Source organism: Martes martes (assembly GCF_963455335.1).
Source record: "Martes martes genome assembly, chromosome: 11".
In the NCBI taxonomy this organism is placed as follows: Eukaryota; Metazoa; Chordata; class Mammalia; order Carnivora; family Mustelidae; genus Martes; species Martes martes.
The window spans coordinates 24,348,380-24,372,880 of NC_137899.1; the positions used below are offsets into that span (position 1 = coordinate 24,348,380).

The 24,501-nt window shown below is 39.3% G+C and overlaps 1 protein-coding gene across 1 annotated transcript in view; it reads left to right on the forward strand.

Moving 5' to 3' along the window:
• CCDC146 (coiled-coil domain containing 146) overlaps positions 1–24,501 on the forward strand; it is a 119,254-nt gene that overhangs the window by 16,253 nt on the left and 78,500 nt on the right. The window contains exon 2 of the mRNA XM_080818667.1: positions 5,214–5,383. Within this exon, the coding sequence (XP_080674793.1) occupies positions 5,225–5,383 (159 nt within the window). The 5' untranslated portion in view covers positions 5,214–5,224. The remainder of the gene's footprint in view (positions 1–5,213; positions 5,384–24,501) is intronic.

Consider the following 24,501-nt stretch of genomic DNA (forward strand, 5'->3'; position numbering starts at 1 on the left):
TTTTTGTTTTGTTTTGTTTTGTTTGAGAGAGAGAGGTTTTTTTTCTTTTTTCTTTTTTTTTAGGAACAGGAAGAAGTTGTGGTTTGATTTGTTAGGTCGGTTTCGAATGACAAAGCTTTTTCACCCTCCTTCTTAAAAACAGGACCTGAAGTCTGTATCTTTAAAAAAATGTTTCAAGTCTAACCATGTCTTTGTATAATAATAATGGGTATCATATAATTGTACATGAAAAAAAAAAAAGCTCTACCCATGAACAAGTGCAGTGATTGTTGCATTTAGGACTGCCGAGCTGGTAGTATCTGGTGATGTTGTTGTTGGATTAAGTGGATCTGAGGTAACTGTAGGCTGCATCTGGGATCCGCTGCCTGATATTCTGAGCCTGTGATGTGTAGACCAGAGGCCTTTCAGAAAGGGCCTTCAATGCTGACTTTTAATCTTATCTCTAAAAGAGAACATGCATATAATCACAGAGATACACTAACAGGACTGAGAGGCACTTGTCATATAACTTTAAATATACCACAATTTTTGAAACCTCATATTGACATTTCCTTTTTTTTTTTTTAAGATTTTAATTTATTTGTCAGAGAGAGAGAGAGCACAAGCAGGGGGAGAGACAGAGGGAGAAGCAGGCTCCCCGCTGAGCAGGGAGCCCGATGCAGGGCTCCATCCTAGGACCCTGGGATCATGACCTGAGCCAAAGACAGACGCTTCACTGACTGAGCCACCCGAGCGCCCCCATTTTGACATTTCTATGTTTTTAAATAAGTATAGGAAACTGAAACAAACAAAATAGTTGTCCCAGACATCTCCCTTCCTCCAACAGGTCCAGTTCTGAGTTCCTGTAGAAGGAGTCTCATAACTTACCCACAGCAATGGGCATGTGGTCATGTTTCCAGGGCAGGTAGAAGAGTTAACTTATGAAAAAGAATGGTGTGGGGCTATATCATTTTTTACTTTAAATGATACCCTGCCATTCCGAAATGAGTAAAACTTGTGCTAGTTCAGTGGCAAGTAATATCGAAAGCATGGTTTCCTGCTACATCTTTCTTGAAGCAAGTGTCACCCCTTTATCTTCAAAAAGTCACCATCATTTGTGTATCCTGACCCATTCTCTGGTGCGTGGACTATTTGGTTTTTGGATTTGCTCCTTATAACTGTCCAGAAAAATTTCCTTAAGAGTTCAAAATCGGGGCACCTGGGTGGCTCAGTGGGTTAAGCCTCTGCCTTCGGCTCGGGTCATGATCCCAGGGTCCTGGGATTGAGGCCCGCGTCAGGCTCTCTGCTCTGCGGGGAGCCTGCTTCCTCCTCTCTCTCTCTGTCTGCCTCTCTGCCTACTTGTGATCTCTCTCTGTCAAATAAAATAAATAAAATCTTAAAAAAAAAAAAGTTCAAAATCAAAACACAAAATGATTATCACTTCTTTGGCTTTTGAGAAGAGGAAGTAGTGGTTTGTCTTACAAGGCATACCCTGCGATGTTTATTGCTTCATTATTCTTTGTGAAGCTTCCTATTTTGGCTTTATCTTTTAACCCCAAAACAAAGTGTGAATAAGAAAGAAGCTCAGTGTTTTTGTGGAATAGGACTCAAGCTTTTAATTGACCTCCCTTTCTCCTTTACTAGCCCTTTGGTTTTCTGTGTGAATGCTCTGTACATGTCCTCTCCCTTCTAGAAAGCCCATAAAACCATGTGTCTCTTCTTGGGACTCCTACAGCATAGCATGGGACGGCCTTGGCTCAGGTCCTCAGCATCTAACCTTCCAATTGGGCTACTTAACAGTTGCTGTGGGGATTGTGCATACTGGAAATGTGCTCTGCGCGGTAACCCTGTTTCCATGGTCCACAATTTCGCAGCACCTGTTTCAGTTATATTCATTTTTACATTTTATCTCTGTGCTTCTCTGATTAATTTCTATCTCGCTCACCAGTCTGTGAGCACCCCTGGGGCCAGACACCTGGTCTGGTTTTGCTCACCAGTGAATCTATCTCCTGCCCATAGCGGAGGGTGCTGACTTACAACCACTAAATTGTCTCCTTGCCTTCCAATTCACACCCTTTCCAAAACATTCCTCTCATTATCACCAACACCTTCACAAGCTCAGATAACTCTTTAATGCAAAAAAAAAAAAAAAAAAAGTAATGGTTTCCAATTCCTATAGATTAAAAATCTAAATTCCAGGCTACAACCTGCTTTTAAAGGCTTATCTCAATGTTGGTAGAACAACATTGCTTTTTATTTAGGTTTATTTTACTTTACCTTGTATGATATAGAGCTCATTATTCCCTGCCTTAATTTCTCTTTATATTGTAAATTGCTTGCCTCTTTGTAAATTATTGCTCCTCATAAAACAACTCAGTAAATATTTGCTTAATTGACTTAGTTTTATGGAGATACACTTTTCTAGAATTACTATACTTGATAGGTCTGTTGTCTTTCCTACACCAGGAATTTAGATGTTTTATAAATATTCTCATTTATATCATGTAGACTGAGAATATGTTTTTTTCTATTTTTTAATTTATAGCTGTCAGTCATATTGCCTGCAGCATGGTGATATTGATATAATCCTACATTAATGAATCCTTGAATATTTGTTTAATCTGTTAAACTTTGCTATCTCCTCAGCCCTTTCCAATCTATCATTTAATTAGATTAATTAGTGTTTTAAGTTTAAATTCACATGAGACTTTCACATTTGTCTCTTGCATTTTCTTACTTTCCTACTCACTCTTCCTTTCTTTTCTAAAGGTCAAAGTTTGTCTGATGATTTCTATCAGAACTCAATTACAGTGTCTTTTCGTTGCTTCCCTGTGTATTATGTTTTACCTGATTGAAAATATTTGGAATGTTTTCAAGATACTAGAGACTGAAAAACTTGAGCAGACCGTGGAATCTGTACAGATTCAGCACAGTGCCCTGTTTTTTTTTATTACCTAGGGAAGCTCTGCTACATTTTAAGTGCAGTGCTTTGAGAAGATGGCCTGAAATTAAGTCTTGAATGTTAATGCCATCTCCATTCTAAAACTCCCAGGATCCTTTAAAATATATTTTAAAATAAATATGCAGACTGTACTTTGCAAAACTGTGATAGCAGAAAACTGGCAACATTCCATATGTTTATAATTTGGGGGTTGTTTGACTGGCTTGTGGTCCATTCACACTAAGGAGGGCCATGCAGGTGTGCAGTAGCATGAAGGTAATCTCTGTACGGTATTCTGGAATTCCTCAGGGTATGCTATTAAGTCTACATGTGTGGGTTTTCTTCCAAATTATATGGGGAGTGGAGGGGTAAGTGGAAGGGTTCAGACAAAACAAATTGCCCATGAATTGTTATTTATTGGAGCTGGTGGATGGATACTTGAGGATTCATTATGCCAATCTGTTATTTTTGTTTATATTCGAAATATTTCTTAAAGCAAAAGCTGACATTAACAGTTATGGTCTAATGTTCTGAGGGAAAAATTTTTCTGAGATAGTCATTAACAGGTTTTCATCCATGAAATGGTTGAACCAACATATTGTATCTCATAAACATCAACAAATCTAGATATGTAATCAAACCTTTACAGCTCCTTGAAGATTTAAATGACAACTGTGATTAACTGCCAGAATTGAATTGTTGTGATGCCTTAACAACAACAGGTTCTTTTAACACTGCTTTATGGCACTGAAAACAGTATGTGGGTATTAAAGGAGTGGGAGTCTAAATGATATCAATGGCTATTAAGAAAGACAACCAAATGAAACCAAAGCAAAACAGACAACCAGACATTTAGTGCCTCCTGAGGGAAGTACATGCTACCACCTGTGAAGTATTTTTGCAGCAAGAAGAGGAAAATAAGCACATGTGTAATTTATGTCTGTGGTAGAGAATTAGAGATAGTAGAATGGAAGCTAAAATCCATGGGGGTGATCCCATTTAATTTGTGTCTATTCTTTATGAAACAGAAAAATTACTGTGACCCCCATTTTGGAGAGGAGGAAAGGAAACTGAATGAATAAATGGCATGCCTATGGCCACTTGACGAATACATTTAGGAGCCAGAGCCTACCATGCCTTCCAGATTCATATTACAGAACATGCTTTCCCTATTAAAAGAGTGGGGATGCCATCATCAAGGAGCAGCTAATCTGATAAGGGAGACGTGAGAGATGAGAGATATTTAACAGAAGATCCGGACCTTTAATTTATGACAGTTTGATGTATGTTCTCTGGCAAGAGAAAAGTGCAAGTTTACTCTTCTGTTAAGTGCAGATTCACATGGGTCAGAGATCAAAAGAGCAAAAGATTAGACTGGCTTTTTTTTTTTTTTTTTTTAATGCAATTGAGTCTCCTTACCAGCTCTCTGAGAAGCAATGATCCCAATGCCACCAAAATGGGCCAGGACATACCTTGCAGGCCAAGACAGGTCCTTTTAGACCAAGACAGGTCCCCTTGAATATGAGCAAATCAATGCGCAGCAAATCAATGGCCGGCTCCATGACTTGCGCAATCATGCAAGGACCCGTCCTCCCAAAGGCTTGAGCATGGTTTAATGCTCTGGGGTCACCATCTTGATATCCTTAATTTTATTCTTGAGCTGATGTTTTGTAAGTGAAGCCCGAAAGCCCGATGGGACAATTAAGCATGCACACGGGCAGCAGATACATAGCTGAGGGCCGAGGCAGGACCTGCAAGCATCGGCTTGCGCTGCGGCCCCAGCAGGAATACAGGCATCAAGCAATTAAGCTTTTGGGCAGGTGCACAGGTACAAGGTGCATGCCTGAGGCAATGTCAGCCACCGCATGGTGTTGGTTTTTAATTTCCCAAAAATAATTTGAATTAACTTTGTGTTATATTGTAAGGGTGAATGTTATTTTTTTTTCACCCAATCAATGAGTAATAATTGAGTGCTAACTATAATGCTCAGTAAATGCAATTAGGTTTCTGCTCTCATGGAGCTTACATTCTAGTTATATCATTATTTTCCAATTACTGCAGCAATAGCTTTTTTAAAATTAAAGTTATTGATTTGAGTGTAGCAATGGAGACTATCTTTATAACCGAGCAGCCTTCATAATAACTGATCTGCAGCTAAGTGTACTGACCTATAATTTCATTGGAGAGTAGCTTACTCCAGTTGATTTTTGCTTGCTTTTATTATTTTCCACTAATTTGAAATTATAGGTGACACCATCCCTAAGCAGCTGAATCTAGAATGATTTTATTTTAGAATTGTGAAAAATGGAAGACAGTGCCACAGACACAGAACAAGAAGAGGAAGAGGAGACAGAGGAAAAGGATCAAGAGGACCCCATTTATGCTGTAGCACCCACAATTAATATCCAAGATGAGCGGTGTGTTGATTTATCTACAACTCCAGCCTTCATTTGTCTGCAAGAGGTATGTTTCCCTTCACGTATTACTATACTAAGACCTGAGTCACTATCAGCTTAAAAATCAGGTGAAACTAATATTATTATCAAGATGACTTACCACATGTAACCTGTAGGCAATACACACAGTGTGAAGCATTTCAAAATAAAACAGACCCCACCCTCTCTTCTGAAGCCTTATCATAGAATCTGGACTAACATAGTAGTTCTGACACTTTTATAGCGTAATAAATAGTTGCATATATGCAGTCATTTAAGTACATTCTATAGGTTGGTAAATGAAATAAAAGAGCAAATTTCTTTCATTATTGACTATACTACATTTACATCCATAAAGTGAAGATAAAAGATCTTAACATACAATGATAGAAAAATCAACACTTACCTAATAAAATGTAGCTAGAGCAGTAGAACATCGAAATATACTGGCTCCTATTAGCAGAGAAGCGAAAAAAAAAAAAAAAGAGAGAGAGAGAGAGAAGAAAAAGAAAAAAAGGAAATAGGATTTTTGTCTTTATTTATATTTATATATTTAAAACCATGAATCCACATCTCTAGTCTTAATACTTTTAAGTAACCAGGGTTCTCTATTTCTGCTAAAATCCATTATACATCAAACTTTTTGCAATAGAGTTTCTACTTTTTTTTATTTTTTTAAAAGCTTTTATTTATTTGACAGAGAGAGAGAGATCACAAGTAGGCAGGGAGGCAGGCAGAGAGAGAGGGGGGAAGCCGGCTCCCTGCTGAGCCAAGAGCCTGATTCGGGGCTCCATCCCAGGACCCTGAGATCATGACCTGAGCTGAAGGTAGAGGCTTAACCCACTGAGCCACCCAAGTGCCCTGAGTTTCTACTTTTATACCACTACCCTTAACAATTGTAGCAAATAAAAAGAAGGCTAAACTAGAATTCATTTCTACTAAATGTGATGCTAATAAAAATTATAGTCAAAGTTTTTAAGGCACAGATAAAGAAGCATGAAAGGCTTGTTTTATAAAGTCAAAGGAGAACTTAGGACGACTTTTCCTGCATATTGATGTTCAATGTAACAATTTATTAAATATCTCAAGAATCTCTCAGTATACATGTATGCAGAAATTGTATTTATTAATCATTGGGTATGACCAGCCCCTGAGAAGGTGGATACCTTAGGTTATAGCGTCAAAGAACCATCTTATCTATCCTTCAGAGTAGTGTAAAATTACATCAGTAATGAAATCAGTAATTTCACTCCACGACAGCTGTCCCTCAAGCCAAAAAAACCTTGCCGAATGATTGCTGGTATCAAACAACTTTATTTCCATACAAAATACCATTGAAATTAATCCTATTGGCATCTATACCTTTATTTGCTAATTCTTTCAACATTTCTATTAGATTTATGGGTCCAAACAAAATTTTTGACCTACTTTATATAAGCTTCCCTCCTTCGGTTATCTAAACAGAAGCTCTATTTGCCGAGTCGTAAGAGCTCAGATGGCAACTGAAAGCAAGCAGTCAGAAATCCACTTCCAAAGGCCTGGCATCACAGGGAAAGAACCAGAAGCTGCTTACACCATTTATTGTTATTAGTGCTGGTCACACAATGGCCCGCACTACCAAAGCACGGAGGGCATGGTCTCATTTAACACTGCCTGTGGCATATGTTCAGTATGGCATTCGTGGCACTGTGTGATCTGGGCCCAAACGACGTGTGCAGTCTAATAATTCACTTAGCCTCTCATGATCTTCTGTTTATGGGGCACTCCTTCACAGGGACTTTCCCCCATTCAGATGCCTAGGAAACTGGCACATATTCGCAAAGCACGATGCAAGGTTATGGCTGTCCAGAAATACTCCTAGTCACCCTGCACCTTGAAAGACTGTGCTACTCACACTAAAAGAAATCAAATCAAATATCTGTATAGGTCATACTTTGAAACCCCACATCTGTTCCTCACCTTTTAGAGTCCGGCTCCATTCCCATGTCCTTGGAGACATTTAGCTAGTGTTTCCTATAACCTCTCAACTGCTTGAGCATTTGTAGGCTATACCTGTCATGTGTTACTAGGTTATGAACAGATACTTATTGAATATCTTCTTTTCCTATCATATTTGGCAAGGAAAGTTTAGAATTCTGCACTGACAGATTGTATTAATCAATAAAGTGAACAATTACTGTATTAATCAATAAGAGCTAACAGAGTAGGATCTATACTGTGTTAATTCACACTTTGGGATGAATGTTCCAAGTGGTGCTTGGGGACTAAGCTACGTGGTTCCCAGCAGTGGACTGCGTGGGTTAATGCGGGACGTCTGCTCCCCAACTCTACCATCGTTGCCTACCTGTGCAGCCCGATGCTCCATAGGTTCTTCTTATCTTACTGAAAATTTGATGGTGCTCTATTTTATTTTTATTTAAAAATTTTTGATTATCAAAAAAATATTTTTTGTTACATAACATAGATACAGTGATGCTCACAAATGCTCAGTGTGTAGTTCGGTGAATGTTCACCTATTCCTATAACCAACCCGTTCAGAACCAAATTCATCATTCTCCTCCCAATCCTAATTCTCCTCCTGTGTTCTCCTTGTCAGTTTGAGAGTTAAATACCTCTTCTCAATATGTCTCAAATTTATCTGTACTCCATTCCTGCCATATTCCCACGTAGATCACAGTATGTCTCTGTCTCAGTCTAGGTTTACATTCACCTTTAGTAGATAACTTCAGATAGTTTTCCAAAAAGATTATATACCAACATACACTCTGAGGGACCATTTATAACTCTTGCTGTCCAATACAATGGCAAGGATTATGTGTTATTTTATTTGTATCCAGTACAGCACCTGGCTCAAGACCTTGCACAGAGACAAGCAGTAAATATGTAGCATGAGAAAATAATTTTTTTCAACAGAGTTTGTGTGTCTCTCTGTTCAAAGCATCATACTAGATGCTGTTGAACATAACACAAGTTATAGCTGTCATGATATTCTTCAAGTTAGGATTTCTATTTCTGTCTGTACATGGTTATGTACATTACAACTGATTTGTAAGTAGGACCTCAGATGTCAAGTGTTGGTGCGTCAGGTGCCAAAGTTTTCCAAGACTTGGAAGCCATTAAGCCATTCTTGTCTTAATAAGGTTCAAAATCCAAGCATGCAATTATCTTGCCTAAGCCTTTTGGCTTTTTGTTTTTCACCAAGAACGTTCCTTCTCTTCGTTTCCTGAAAATAATTCTTGTGCCAATCATAGTTAAGTCTTTGACCTGTGAAGAGCGAAGGTAGCACAGGAGCATTTGGGAGGCACAAGGAGGCAATGTGAACGTTGGAGGGAAACACTAAGGACATAGAAGTGTGCATCAATATAGAATGTGAAATTCTGTAAAAGTACAGTGTGGGGGGGTTCAAGTCATGAGGGTAAGGAGATAAAGATGGACTAGGCTTGCTGATGTGTGACCTTTTCACTGAAACAGGTTATGTATAAAACTATGAACTGTTGGACTTCTTACAAAATGTATAATAAATATATTTGCGTCCAAGTGTTAGTGGAAGCCATTGAGATATCAAGAGGTTTTTGAAGAGCCATGGGAAACTTTAAGTCTCAATCCATTTCACAGATATTAATTCAGTGCCCATTGTGTGCAAACTCTGTGCTAGGAGATGTTTATTATAGTTATCATTAAAATCACTAAAATCAAATTTATCCCTTCAGCTCCTGCTTTGAGTGCCTCTTGTATGCGGCAAAGCACCAGACACAATAGGCATCCATAGGCATAAAGCATATAAAAGGTCACTATTCTCTAGAAGCTTAATTTGGGGAAAAGAAATTGAAATAATAAATACCAACAAAAGGCAACATTTAATTGTGAACTTGTCAGAGTTGTCAGAATTGAATGCAAGGAACAACCACTGTAGGAATGAGATGATCTGGAAAAAGCTTTTTGGAGGAGTAGGACATGAAAGGGGATATTTCAGCCAAATCCACAGTGTCCACTATGAACCTACTTTTCTGTCCTTAAGCTTTGCTGACACCCATACACGCATGTACTGAGAATATCTTTACCAAATGACCCGAGGGTACCTCAAGCTACACACGCTCAGAACTCAATTCATTCTTCTTCTCCTAAATCTTTCGTCCTATATTCTATTAGTTGGTTCTTTTAAATACCTACTGAATTTGTCCCTGTTCCATTCCTGCCATATCACCAATCAGAATGCCATTTTGGTGATCAAGGTAAGATAAAAGGAGAGACCGAACCAAGGTAGTAGCAATGGGAAAGGGGACAGAATATATACAGGTGAGATATTAAGGAAATAGAAAATGCTGGACTTAGTGTCTGAAAGGACAGAGGGAGGAGGGGAGTGAGGAAGAGGAAAGAGTCTGAACTGATGCTTAGATTGCTGATTCAGGAAAGTAGCTGGATTATGGTATTCTAAGTGACAGAGAATTCAGAGAGGCAACGGGTCTAATCTTAGTCCTTGGGCTGGATATATAGACATAAAAGTTTCTTAATAGATTGCTTTCTGAAAGGTTTGCAGATTGCTTTTTGTGTATATTTAACAGCACTTCTACCACTGTGTTTATAAAAAGTTGTTGCCATCATTTACTTAAGTCCCTACTTTTACTGGGATAGTCACATGTTCAAAAGATACCTTCTTATTCTTTATACCTTTCATTCTCCTAAGGCTGGTAACAGATTAAATAACTTCAGGAATTTTTAATAAAAATTTTTGATTGTTACTGAAAATATTAGTGATTTTCTGATACTACTAAAGCTTCCTTCATTTTCTAGGTTTGCCCACTTATAGGAACTGAGGAGTGTCTTGGGTTAATCTGTAACGAAATTTAAAATGTTTTTCAGGAGTGAAAATGACTTCTATTTCTTTCATACATGAATTAACCAAGTAACTGTTTACAATGGTGAAAATATAATATCCTCACCCTCAAGGAGCTGACAGTTAATGTAGTTTTAAGTGTGTAATTTAATTCCCATAGTGATTCCATAAGGAATAGGAATTTTAAGATATTATTTTATCTTAAAGTTCTGAAAGGTTGAGACTTGACCTGAGCTGAGCAGCTGGACAAGTACAGAGCCAACCAAGGAATCCCGTCTCCTACCTTAGTGCAAATTTCATCTGACTTTCTTCACTGGGCATTTATACATTTAAACACTACTATTTTAGGATTTTACAAATTGACTTTTTAAGTAAACTGTATATTTAAAGAAAAAAATAAAGGTAAATATTTAATGTTCTATTTAAATATTTCCCCTGAGCTTCCCTATCCTTTTCTTAGTTATCACACTTCATTAATAGCTGTATGTGGAGGATAAGCATTAAAAAAAAAAAAACTACTCAATCTCTTTTTAAAATCTCTACAAGTCTTGCTATTGTTGGCCTGTTTTCACTTGTCCTTTAAGCATCCAGGCAGCCTGGCGAGAATAATTTTTCAAGATTTTTTTTGGCTGTCAAGAAACTTTAAACAGACTGATAACTTATTAAACAATACAGAGGGGTTCCATCTTTTCCATAAAGTTTTTTGGTTTGGGGTGGGTTTGCTTTTTGTTGTGGTTTGTTTTTTTTTTAACCTCTGACAGTAAGGTGGAAATTTAAAAATCTTTCCAGTATGGAAAAAAGACTTTGGAACATGCTTGGAATGCACTTAAACATTTGTGGTTCTGACATGGCTAATAATCTATTTACAAAGATTAAAGTTTTATATTAGGATTATAAGACTACAAGCCACATTCTACTTTGCAAAGTAGATTAGCACCCCTAAGTTCAATCAGTAAAACCATACACCGCAGAAGAGTCTGGGGAAGAGAAAAGAAAGTTCCATGTTAGGATATCCTTATACTTGGCACTTTTGAAATGAAAAACATGAAGGTTGATTCTGGCCAGGAATCCAGGGTGTTGTCAGAAAAACTCTGCTATCTGAACATGTGATCAGTGGCAAGTGGGAGTCAGAAAAGACTTGAAAATCATCGACAGAGAAGAATTAATGGTTCCTCTGCCTCCTATCTGAGATTATCTTCCTTTACTGATTCTAAAATCTTTACTGCATATCGAGCACATACCAGACTCAGGCCGGAGAATCAGAGGAAAATGCCACAAAGACCCTACCCTCCAACAGCTCATCTGTCCCTTCCTCTGTGTGGTTAATTGTCCTTAATTTCCCTTTCTCTTTTTTGATGCTTTTACAGACATAATGCGGACCTACTTTGTTTATGTGTGCACATGCCTGTTTATTTTTCATTACATATTGAATAACATTTTAATTACCTCTGTATTTTTCATTGATTCTTTAGCTAAACTGTTACAGCAAGTTGGTTAAATATTAAAAATAATAATCTGAAGGGACTTCTGGGTGGCTCAGTCAGTTAAGTCTCTGCCTCTTAATCGCCTCTTAATCTCAGCTCAGGTCTTGATCTGTGGGTTATGGTTCAAGCCCCATGCTGGAGCCTACTTAAAAAAAAAAAAAAATCTAAATTCAGATGATTTTTTTTTAATTGTCACTGGGAACAGATGTTGCTTTTTAAAATAAGGATTAGGAAGAAATACTTAATCGTATTATTTTTTCTTTTGAGAAAGTTCTTGAGAGAGAAAGTAAGCTGACTTTTGAAAGCTTGTGACTCACAGTAGAGAACATGCATTTTGTGAAACTGTAGCTTCAGTAACCCAAGAACTATTTGGATATACATTTGCCCTTGAACAACATGGGGATTATGGGTGCCAATCCCCCTGCACAGTTGAAAATCCACATACAACTTTTTCTTTTTTTAAGATTTTATTTATTTATTTGACAGACAGAGATCACAAGGAGGCAGAGAGGCAGGCCGAGAGAGAGAGGAGGAAGCAGGCTCCCTGCTGAGCAGAGAGCCTGATGCGGGACTCGATCCCAGGACCCTGGGATCATGACCTGAGCCGAAAGCAGAGGCTTTAACCCACTGAGCCACCCAGGTTCCCCCACATATAACTTTTGACTCCTCCCCAGAACTTAACTACTAAAAGCCTACTCTTGGCCATAGTAATAACATAAATAGTAGATGAACGTATATTTTGCATCTTATATATATTGTACACTGCATTCTTATAATAAAGTCAGCAAGACAAAAAGAACGTTATTAAGGAAATCATAAGGAAGAAAAAAGTACATTTACAGTACTGTACTATGTTTCAATATTGAAAAAAAACCCATGTATAAGTGGATCCATACAGTTCAAACTGGTGTTGTTCCATCCTTGTTGCAGGATATGACAGGATTTCTGTCTGTTTTAAAACTGAATAATAATATTCCATTGTATGTATATACCATATTTTGTTTATCCATTCATCTGTCTATGGACACTTGGGTGATTTCCACCTGTTAGCTATTATAAATAATGTTGCTATGAACAAGGTATACAAATAACTCTTTAAGACCCACCCTTTCAGGGGCACCTAGGTGGCTCAGTCATTAAGCGCCTGCCTTCAGCACGGGTCATGATCCCAGGGTCCTGGGATCGAGCCCCCAATCGGGCTCCCTGCTCAGCAGGAAGCCTGCTTCTCCCTCTCCCGCTCCCCCTGCTTATGTACCCTCTCTGGCTCTGTGTCTCTGTGTCAAATAAATAAATAAAAATTTTTAAAAAGATCCAAACTTTCAATTCTTTTAAGTATATACCCACAAGTAGAATTGCCAGATTGTGAATTTGTATATTCTGAAATTTCACTGTTATTGCTAAAGTGCTCTCCATAGAGGCTGTAATAATTTATGCTCCCAGGAACAAGAAATGAACGTGACTTTGCTCATACTAACACTGTGCACTATCTAACTTTTTGAACTTTGTCACTCTGATGAAAGGAAACTGTTATCTCATCAGAGTTCTCATTTACATTTACCTTAAAATGCATGGAGTGGAGCTTCTTTTCATATGCTTAAGACTGTTTTAAAAATATAGTGTGTTAATAGAAAATGTAATGTATAGGAAGGCAAACAGTTCAGGACGCAGCTGCCATTGAAAAATAGTTTATCACTCACAGTTCCTAAGAAAAGGAGACATGCCATGCCATGATGGCAATATGGGTAAGCACTGGGAACAGTCAGGAACAGTCAGGGAGGAACTGGGCAAGAGCCTTTATTGTGATTTTCTTGGGAAGGAATGGGTGAAGCAGGGTAGGCAGGCTTGGGATTGGTTAGCAGGAATAAGTTCAGTGAGCTCTGGGGCATAGGGGCTGTCCCTAGTGATTTGGTACTTGGTTCTGGGGTGATTAGGGTAAGTGTATAGTGGCCTGAATGTGAGAGCCTAATAAGGAGAGAGTTTAGAGTGTGGACTCTGGATTGGTTGGTTTGCATTTGAAAAGTGTACCTCCAGGAGGAGGACTCCTTTCAAAGTGGGGGGGGAGGACGTGAGGGAGGCAGGAGGCCAAGGCAAGGTGACTCAGGCATATTATCGGGTTGTCTGGAAAGAGCTGTATCCAGTCAGCATAGGCATATGGAGCAGATGTTAAAGCATCAACTCTATAGAAGCGAGAAGCATATTTGATACAAAGACCCATCTGTAACTCCTTTTTTGTGAATTCTGTTCACATCTTTTTTTTCCATTTTTCTATTGTGTAGTTTTTTCTTATAGATTCACAGAAACTCTTTATACATTTAGAAAGGAGGCCTTTGTGTACAATATGCATTGCAAAAATGTCTCCGTTTGTTGGATTTCTTTAGAGTTTGCTGAAGGTGGCCTTTCTTGATGTGGAAATTTGTTTTTTATTGTACTTTGCTTTTACAGCTTTAGATTCTGTGTCATACCTTAAGAAGACCTTTGTTACTGTGAGGTCATAAATGTGTATCCCGTATTTTCTCCCAGTACATCGATAGTTTGAGTCATCATACTGTAACCTTTGTTACATCCGGTGTTTATGTTGCAGTAAGGGCAAACAGAAAGGAGATACCAGCAGCAAGCTTAGAACCTAATGCCAAGTCCAGTATCTCCCCAGCCCATCCATACCCAACAGAGGCGAACAGGTATACCAGGGTACCTCCAAGATCTGAAATAAGGAGGTGCAAGAATTACCTGACAGCAAGCCTCAGATGAAGAGGAGAGAGGCTTTGCTGTCTGAAAAGACATCTAAGAATGGATAGGCTCAAAATATCTCAAATCCTAATGGCTTGGAAAGAAAATCTCTGATCGGCCAGGGTTTGGGGGCATGGTTCAGGGGAAATGGGTCTTAGTTCTAGCTCCACGTGTACTAGCCATGCAACCTTGAGCAAGTCATTCCCGTTCTCTGAATCTCATTTCATATTAAGAGTACACTTCTCGCTCAACATCACTTGGCATCAGGGAAATACAAATGAGAACCACAATGAGATACCACCTCACACCAGTCAGAATGGCTAAAATTAACCAGTCAGGAAAGGACAGATGTTGGCGAAGATGCAGAGAAAGGGTAACCCTCCTACACTGCTGGTGGGAATGCAAGCTGGTGCAGACACTCTGGAAAACAGCATGGAGGCTCCTCAAAAAGTTGAAAATGGAGCTAACTTACGACCCAGCAATCGCACTACTGGATTTTTACGCAAAAGATAGATACAAATATAGTGATCTGAAGGGGAACGTGCACCCAAATGTTTATAGCAGCAATGTCCACAATAGCCAAGCTATGGAAAGAACCTAGATGTCCATCAACAGATGAATGGAAAAAGATGTGGTATATATACACAATGGAAAACTGAACAGCCATCAAAAAAATGAAATCTTGCCATTTGCAACGATGTGGATGGAACTAGAGGGTATTATGCTAAGCGAAATAAGTCAATCAGAGAAAGACAACTATCATGATCTCTCTCTGATATGAGGAATTTGAAAGGCAGGGCGGGGGTTTGGGGGGTAGGAAAGGAAAAAATGAAACAAGATGGGATCAGGAGGGAGACGAACCATAAGAGACTCTTACGCTCAGGAAACAAACTGAGGGCTGCTGGGGGGTTGGGAGTAGGGATAGGATGATTGGGTGATGGACACTGGGGAGGGTATATGCTACGGTTAGTGCTGTGAAATGTGTAAGACTAATGATTCACAGACCTGTACCCCTGGGGCAAATAATACATTATATGTTAATTAAAAAAACAAAGAGTACACTTCTCAGCTTATTATTCTTCAGGGGTACCTCAGTGTCTACCATGGTGGTTTTCATCCTGTTTTTAAACTGCTTCTATCACTTTTTTCCAGTGGGAATCTTACCCAGAAGCACAGTAGGTAAAACAGATTTGGATGTGGTGGGCGCAGAGGGGAAGGATGAAGAAGGGAAGGTCCCTTGTGTGCTCCCCTTCACGTGTCCTGTCACCCCCAGCACCATGGGGGAAACCCATGTCTGTACAGATAGTGAACAGAGTAAAACTGAGGTCTCTCGTACCTTAAAATCCATCCCTGCACAGCCAAAAGGAAACACAGATCTGCCTCCAGAAAGCCTTGGAAAGCAGGGAGTTCTACAGCGCATCATGCAACAAAACTTCCTAAAATTCCTTGTCACAGCAGATGCCTCTCCCACACACCTCTTACCCTTCTTTAAAACCTCCTCCAGAAACTGTTTTTCCACCCCCCAAGTTGGTTTTGTTTTTTCTCTGTATCTCTGTTCATCTTCTCCTTGACATCTTGACCATTTCATTATTTTGTAAAACGGTCTTCAGAGTTCCTTCCAATTTTCCCTTCCAACCCAGTATCCCACCATCGCCTCATAGACCTAGACACGGAACTGAGCAATCAGTAGGTGACAGGAGAAATAGTAGATACTTAGATTTGAATTTTTCCTTCCCTTAGATTTTCTGGCCTAAGATGGTCCCCTCTTTGACTTTACAGACAAATCCCTTTACAGTCTGCACCATTTCTCTCATCTTTTTCTTCCAACCCCAGCCACAGAACCCATGCTCCGGCCAGATTAGACACATTATTGTTTTCCAAACTAGCTCCTGATTTTTCAACCCACGAATGCCTTTGCTCCTCCTATACCCAGCCCAGAAGCGCTCTCCTTCACATTTCTGTGCTTCAATATTCTGCTCAACTTTCAAGGACTGCTCAGATCCTGCCTTTTTCTTGAAGCATCCCACTTCCTGAAAAAGTGAGATCGCCGTTGCCGCTGTCTATTCCCTGCTTGTTCCTTATACCACTTACTCTACTCTGTCCTGTTTTTTAAACTAAACTAGAGTAGCTTTAGGAACTTTGGGACCAGGAAGCCTATGGTATTCGTCTTGATATTCTTGAAAACTCTCCATTAGCTTACCATCCTGTCCGTAGCCATGCCATTTTCAAAAGAACGCACGTACATAGTAATTAGCAAGCCTTCCACCAAAAAAAAAAAAAAAAAAAAAAAAAAAAAAAATCACACTACTGATCCACCATTTTACAAAATGAACTTAAAAAGGAGAAATTTCTTCTGAGTTTCTGAATGCATTTAACCACATCAAGTCCACCTGAAACCTCAGAGATTTTAAACGTCTAAAGTTAGAAATATCATACCAAGTTAGAATAGTCATGCATCTATTCTAGTTTTATTTTTGCTGGCTGAGCCCCCCCACCAAGGAATATGCAATAGGGAGGAAAATGATTTTCAAGTACTTTTTAAAAAACAAAACCTCTACTTAAGTGAAACTTGAGGTGGATCCCCAGGATATAAAATGGAAGCACAACTGTTCTAGGTGAACAGTGTTTCATGCATCACACATTCTCCTGGTTCCTTCCTACCTGGCCTCCTTTGGCATTCATAAATACGTCTGCAGAACCTTAGGGACACAGTTTGAGAAGCTCTACTCTAGTAGTTCAGCATGTGAAACCCCAACTCTGTATTCGTCATACAAGCATCAGTCTTCCTGTCCATCTTGCATAGCTACCCATGGTATCAGAGCCTCTCTAGATTTGTAATCGTTGACTTGATCAGATAAAGACAACATTTTTACATGAATATAAGACAAAAATAAAAGTCTCCATCACATTTGTTTGTGAGTGACGTTTACATTTTTAAATCATTATTTCATATTATAAATGAAAATAAACTTTGGCATTTACATGAGAAATATTTTGGCTTCCTCAAAGAGATGGAAAAACATTCCATGCTCCTGGATTGGAAGAATAAACATTGTGAAAGTGTCTATGCTGCCCAGAGCAATTTACACTTTCATTGCAATCCCGATCAAAATACATTGACATCTTTCACAGAGCTGGAATAAACAATACTAAAATTTGTATGGAACCTGAAAAGACCTGAATTGCCAGGGGATTGCTGAAAAAGAAAACCAAAGCTGAGGTCATCACAATGCCTGACTTCAAGCTATATTGTAAAGCTGTCATCATCAAGGCAGTATGGTACTGGCACAAAAACAGACACATAGATCAATGGAACAGAATAGAGAGCCCAGAAATAGACCTTCAACTCTGTGGTCAACTAATCTTCGACAAAGCAGGAAAGAATATCCAATGGAAAAAAAAGACAAGTCTCTTCAACAAATGGTGTTGGGAGAATTGGACAGCCACATGCAGAAGAATGAAACTGGACCACTCTCTTACACCACACACACAAAGATAAACTCAAAATGGATGAAAGAACTAAATGTGAGACAGGAATCCATCAAAATCCTAGAGGAGAACACAGTTAGGTATAATCCTTCGACATCGGCACAGCTACCTCTTTTAAGACACGTCTCTAAAGGCAAGGGAAACAAGCAAAAATGAACTTCTGGGACATCATCAAGATAAATGGCTTCCAAAGAACTTACGAAGTGCTTTGTGCTTAAGCAGAATGTTTTCATCAGTGAATTCTGCCATGTAACCATGGAAGTAAAATAGTTTTTGGAGAGCATAGAATATTTGTTTGGCCTTTTCTGTCAGAGCTATTATAAATTCTGACTTAGCTGCAGGAAGAAAATAATTTTTAACTACTAGGTTAAGTAGGGACATTAACACACTTGAAAATGTATTAATTTTTAAAATACCTCCTGTCAGCAGAATGTTATGTAACTGTTTGGTTAAAAAAAAAAAAAAAGCCTCACCTTAAGTTGAGATTTAATTGGAATCAGTTTCTACTTTAAAAATTCACACAGAAAGCCAGAGCAGGGGTGATATGTGATTTACTTTTTTTTTTTTTTTAAGATTTTATTTATTTATTTGAGACAGAGAGAGATAGCAAGAGTGCGGTTAGGTGCAGAGGGAGAGAGAGAAGCAGTCTCCTGGCTGAGCAGGGAGGCCAATGTAGGGCTCGATCCCAGGACCCTGGGATCATGACCTGAGCTGAAGGCAGCCACTTAACTAACTGAGCCACCCAGGCATCCCTGAGATTTACTTCTGTGTGTACTTGACCTTGGAATCATCAGAGGTAATTTGTCATGGAAAATTAGCCCGTTTTATAAGAAATATACCAAGAAAGCCAGGAAAGCTGAAAATGGGTAATGGTCCACATATGATAAACAGTTTGCAGGAAACAAAGGTTTGTTTGTTTGTTTTTCGGGAAAGACTTAATGAGTGTAAAACATTACCTCCCTATCGCAGCATTAATCATAGCAGAGAGAACATTGGAAATGCCCCAAGGAAAATGTCCAGCACATGACTGGCACTCAGCAAGTGACAGCTGCTTATCATTATTAGTATTCAGAAGCAAGAATCTCTAAACAAAAATTAAAACGGCTTACTTAATTAACTAAAAAAAATGTGATACTATCATTGCTGAATGGCAAATAAATGTAAACAAGTAGTTTTGTGGACCGTTCTTTGATAAGCTTTCACAACATAAACACAAGCTATTTGCTTCCCGCGGAAGATGAGAAAACCAATTTACAGACAAAAACCGAACAAGTTTTCAGATTCTGAATCATCCCAGATGAGGTGAAACTTTGTATGAAGCCTTTTGTAATCGAAAAGCAATTCATCTTAAATAGTATCATCCTTAATTGCTTGGGAAAGCCTTGAATGCTAGAGATTAAACTCAAATTTTGAGAGTTGATATAGTTATTATTTGGAAAAAATCATATCCAAAATACTTTGATAAACATAGAGCATCATGCTACACATATAGTAAGCAAATGATGCATTTTTCTATTGAAATAATAAATATAAACGTAGTATCAGTTATCTTAAGAGGCTAAGACAAAAAGTCCATTTACTTATAAATGTGGTTTTTTGGGGGGAATTTCAAAAGAAGAGTTTATTTCCTTAGAGGTCTCATGTAGGTTTCCTTCTGAAAATGACTAATAAAATAATATAGATCTTTTTGAGATACCTTGTGATGTCTACAAAGATGCTGATTGTGAATTTGCTAGATCATGTTTTTAATTTTGGTTTACCCCTGGGACTTTAGGTGAGCAAAAGTGCAGAGGCAGAATTAAATGTGGACACGGGGACAGTAGGCTGCTGACCTGACAGAGAAGTTGTCAAGGAGTAGAAGGAACAAAGTGGAAGGAGGCACACTAAGGGGTTCTGGAGGAGAAGAGAGGCAGCAAAGAAGGGACATTTCAAGGAATAACAGCAACATTAATAGCATAGAATTTGTTATAGGGGATTTAAAGAAAACTATCTGAAGTTCTTTTATGGCAATCTATTTTAAATAGCATCATTCAAAATAAGCTAGATATTGGCCCCATGGTGATTTTGTTGGATTGAGTTTTGACTCTATGAGCTGCATATCTATTTTATTTGAATGGACAGGTTTCCTTGTGTATTATAGCATGTGTTACAAATAGCATACATAAACCTGCATGTGTATCCTACATATACGTCTGTGTGTTTATGTGTGTGTATACACCACAGGGGGACCCTACCCATCTACAGATGACTATACTCATTTCCACTTAGACCCTACATTAAGTGGAAATTGCCAGTCAGATTCACTTACAGATATTCTAGTGTATTTTCTAGCTATTTTCACTTTGAAAGCTACTAGATATACAAGATTTCTATTATTGCTAACTGGGATAACTTTTGGAAAAAAAATTTTAATATCACTGTGTATAAAAATAAAAAGTAAAACCAGTCTCTGGTTAACTAAAGGTTTATAATCATAGCAAACTAGTACCCTAATGATTTAAAATGACTATAACCTGATTACTCAAACATGGGCATTTACACTGTTAACAAAGAACTAGGTCTGTGACCTAGTTCGTATTTCTTTTGCTCTATATATACACACATACATAAACACATCAAATCCAGGATGCCTGGGGGGCTCAGTCAGTTAAGCATCTGACTCTTGGTTTTGGCTCAGGGTCTTGAGATCGAGCCCCATGTTGGACTCCACACTGGGCATGGAGCCTGCTTAAGATTCTCTCTCTGCCTCTGCCTTTGCCCCTCCCCAGCTCACACGCATTCTCTCTCTCTCTCTCTCTCTCTCATAAATAAATGAATCTCTAAGACAACAACAACAACAACACCCAGTATCCTACGTGATAACACGTTGTGCTGCCTCCCAGAAGATGCAGTATCTGAGGCTTCCATAGATCATTGCTTCCTCCCTTTACCATGAAGTGACTGCCTAAGTCGTGAGCAGTGTCTAGACTACCATAACCGCTTTTAAGACATCTAGTAGCTCGTCAAAATAGTGGTGCTGACAGAAGCAGGGAAAAGCACATCTAAATGTAGAATAATCTAGAGAAACCTGCTGCAGCGGGAATAGATCTCTGCCCTCTTCGTAGGGCAGCAGCTGTGTGACCTCTGAAACGACAGTTACAGGGTGGGTGGGTGGGCGCAACCATGCTGGTTCCTCCTTATCTCCAGTTGGTCTTCCCTGGAAGTCTTTGCTCCAGATCCTCTTACTTACATCCCATAGATGGATTACCGTCTACATTCTAGTATTTCTGAAGATATTGCTTTCCTTTTAAAAAAATTTGGGGGCGCCTGGGTGGCTCAGTGGGTTAAAGCCTCTGCCTTCGGCACAGGTCATGATCCTGGGCTCCTGGGATCGAGCCCCGCGTAGGGCTCTCTGCTCCACGGGGAGCCTGCTTTCTCCTCTCTCTGCCTGCCTGTCTGCCTACTTGTGATCTCTCTCTCTCTGTCAAATAAATAAGTAAAAATTTAAAAAAAAAATTAAAAAAAATTTGATTTATTCATTTAAGAGACAGAGGCGGGGGAAGCATGAGTAAAGGAGGAGGCAGAGGGAGAAGCAGGTTCCCTGCTGATCAGGGAGCCGGATGGGGGGCTGGATCCCAGGACCCCAGGATCATGACCTGAGCCATAGGCAGATGCTTAACCGACTGAGTCACCCAGATGTCCCTAGAAATGTATTCTGAACACTAGATGTCTTCTCTGAACATCATGCTAATATCCAAATGCCCTCCACTGGGATGTATTATCAATATCTGAACTTAGAATGTTCAGAAGTGCTGACCACCACCCCTTACCCAACCACCGCTACACTTTCCGGACAAGCTATCCCCGCAGCCTTCTCCACCTCAATTAACAGCAGCTCCATCCCTCAGAGTTGGTCAGGTCAAAATCCTGTCCTTGTGATACCTCTGCTCTTTTCACCATCCCCCCGATCTTTGATTGGCAAATTTGGTCAGCTTTACCTTAAGGACCCACTTCACTGCAAGCACCATGGTGCACATCTCTCTCCAAGATCATTGCAAACACTGTCAGACTAGTGGTCATGCTTCCATCATGTCTCCACTCAAAAAGAGTGATCCTTTTAAGATGAGATGAGATCCTATACCTCCTCTAATCAAAACCCTTAGGGCTTTTACCTACTGAGAGTAAAAGGCAGAATTCTTACCATGACTCATAAGGTCTAGATGATCTGGCAGCTGCCACCACCCCTTACATAACTCCAAATCCCCAAGTTCTCCCTGATCTCATCTCCTAAACCCCCTCCACAGTCGAGGGGTGGACTACTTGCTGACCCTAAAACATTCCAAGCACCTTGGCTTCCTTTGCCTAGATATCTTCTCCTAGCTATCTACCTGGCTCATTCTCTCCTATCTTTAAGACTGTTCAAATATCCCCAGACTGCCTATGTAAAATAACATCCTTCCTGTTATACTCCTTATCTCCTTTGCTCTGTTGAATTTTTTATGGCATTTCTTATATATTGTTTATTTATTCATTTCCTCTGATAAGATACAATCTCCCTGAGTATAGGGTTTTTGATAACTAATATATCTCTGACTTTCTTGAAGACTGTCTGGCACATGGTATACACTCAGTGAACACTTTTTGAATGAATTACACCTGAATCCACTCTAACATTTCTATCTCCTTAAGTCCTTTAGTTCCAAGGCATTTCTGGCTTCTTAATTTTAGTTAGCATGAAGCTGTGTTGAAACTAGGTTTGTGTTAACTGATCAAAAACTATTAGAACCAAACATATCTGCTCAAGCTAGCCCATTGAAACCAGAAATTCTGGTAAATATACCCATATCAATAGATTCAGTCACATCTGAAAGTCTGTTTTTTCTCCTTTCGTCAAGCAACCTCAAAATCTGTCCCCACATGTCTTCCTTTTCTACTGATAAAAATTAGCAAATTTGTGTAAAATCTTCTCCTCCAATTTGACTTCACAATTGACATGAGAGCATGCCCTGGTTACAGGTGTGGAGAGGCCAATGAGTGGGATAAAGGAGCCTAAAGGGACAATTAAGATCTCTCCCTCAGAAAAGAAAGCAACACCATCTTCCAGCAAGAGGAGACTTCTCACTGTGGGGGAGGGGCCACTTTAAAGAGCAAAGGAGGCTCAGGAACATGTGGGAATGCAGGGGACTAAGTTCTCCGAAGTAAACCCAATTTTCCTCATTTCTATTCTCACTTCCAACTCTTCCCAGTCAATAAAGAAAAGAAACCTGGCACAGATATGATTCAGTAGACATTGCATTTTTGGCAAGACCCAGAGTGAAATCAGTTTGGACTCAGCCACCTCTGCCCTGTTACCTTGGAATTGAAGGTAGTTTGCAAAGGGGACTTTAGTCTAATTGTGATTTTTTTTTTTAAACTAAAGCATTCATGGATTCTGTATGATTAAAATTAATTTCAAAATTACAATATGGTATAAGAAGTATGAAAAAAAAACTTTTTTTCTTTAGGAACACAGTTAGACCAATTGCTGTCTGTTCTGGTATTGCCTTACCCTTTGGCATAACATGTGTCCACAGGCATGTTCCCAGAACCCCTTCTAAAGGCTTGCCCGTGTATGTACCCAATCCATCATATATCCTCTCTTGCCATATTTCCCCCCAGCTTCAACCACTTCTCACCTGTATTTGCCCGCATTCACAATCTCCCAAATCCTCTCACTTGAGAGTATCTGCTCCTTCCCCAGTTATAACTCCGGCTTCTTCAGGCTACAGCTCTTTATCTGTAGTAACACACTTATGAACATGTTGAATAACAACACTGTCTCAAATTGGCTCTACACCCTAGCCAAACAGATTGGTATCAAGGTAGAACCCTTGTTGAATAATGTTATATATATAAAAGGAATATATAGGATGGTATAGGACCCAAGAAGAGAGTTACCAACCCCCTCCTAATGTTATCAGAACAGACTGCCCCAAACAGGTAACGATTTTGGATGATGAAGATAAACACATACGTGGGTGCACATGCACCCCCAGGAGTGCACACACATGTTCTAGGTGTTTCGTGTATATTATCTCGTTTAATCCTCTCAGTAACTGTATCAGGCAGATTCTCCCCCTCCACCCGGCCTGCCCTAGGCAGATTCTACTGTTTTCCATTTTAAAACTGAAAGAACCAAGGGACAGTCTTTGCTTGTGATCACTCAGCTTACAAAGGGTGGAGCTGAAATTCAAATCTAGCAAGTCCCGTTCCTGAGTCCCTGCTCTTAATCATGAGCGACAGGACAAAACTCAGCTGGGGCTGAGCATGGCGTTCTATCTAGACCAAGGGAACAGTATATCCCAAATAGCAAAAAACGCAGAGAACATGGGGAGTGGTCGAGAACAGCAAGGCATTCAGTGTGGCAGGAGTATACATAGCGGCAGAAAGGACAGTGAAAGGGGAGGCAGAGACCGATCCACCAAAGGGCTTATTTGCTAGATTTTTATACAATAGGAAATGAGGGCTTGCTGGAATAATATGATCAGAATTGTATTTCTGAATAGTCCCTCTGACAGTGAAATGGAGGGAGTTTTGCAACAGATTGAAACTGGGGGCATGGGTCACCGTGAGAAAGCGTTTGCATTATCCAAA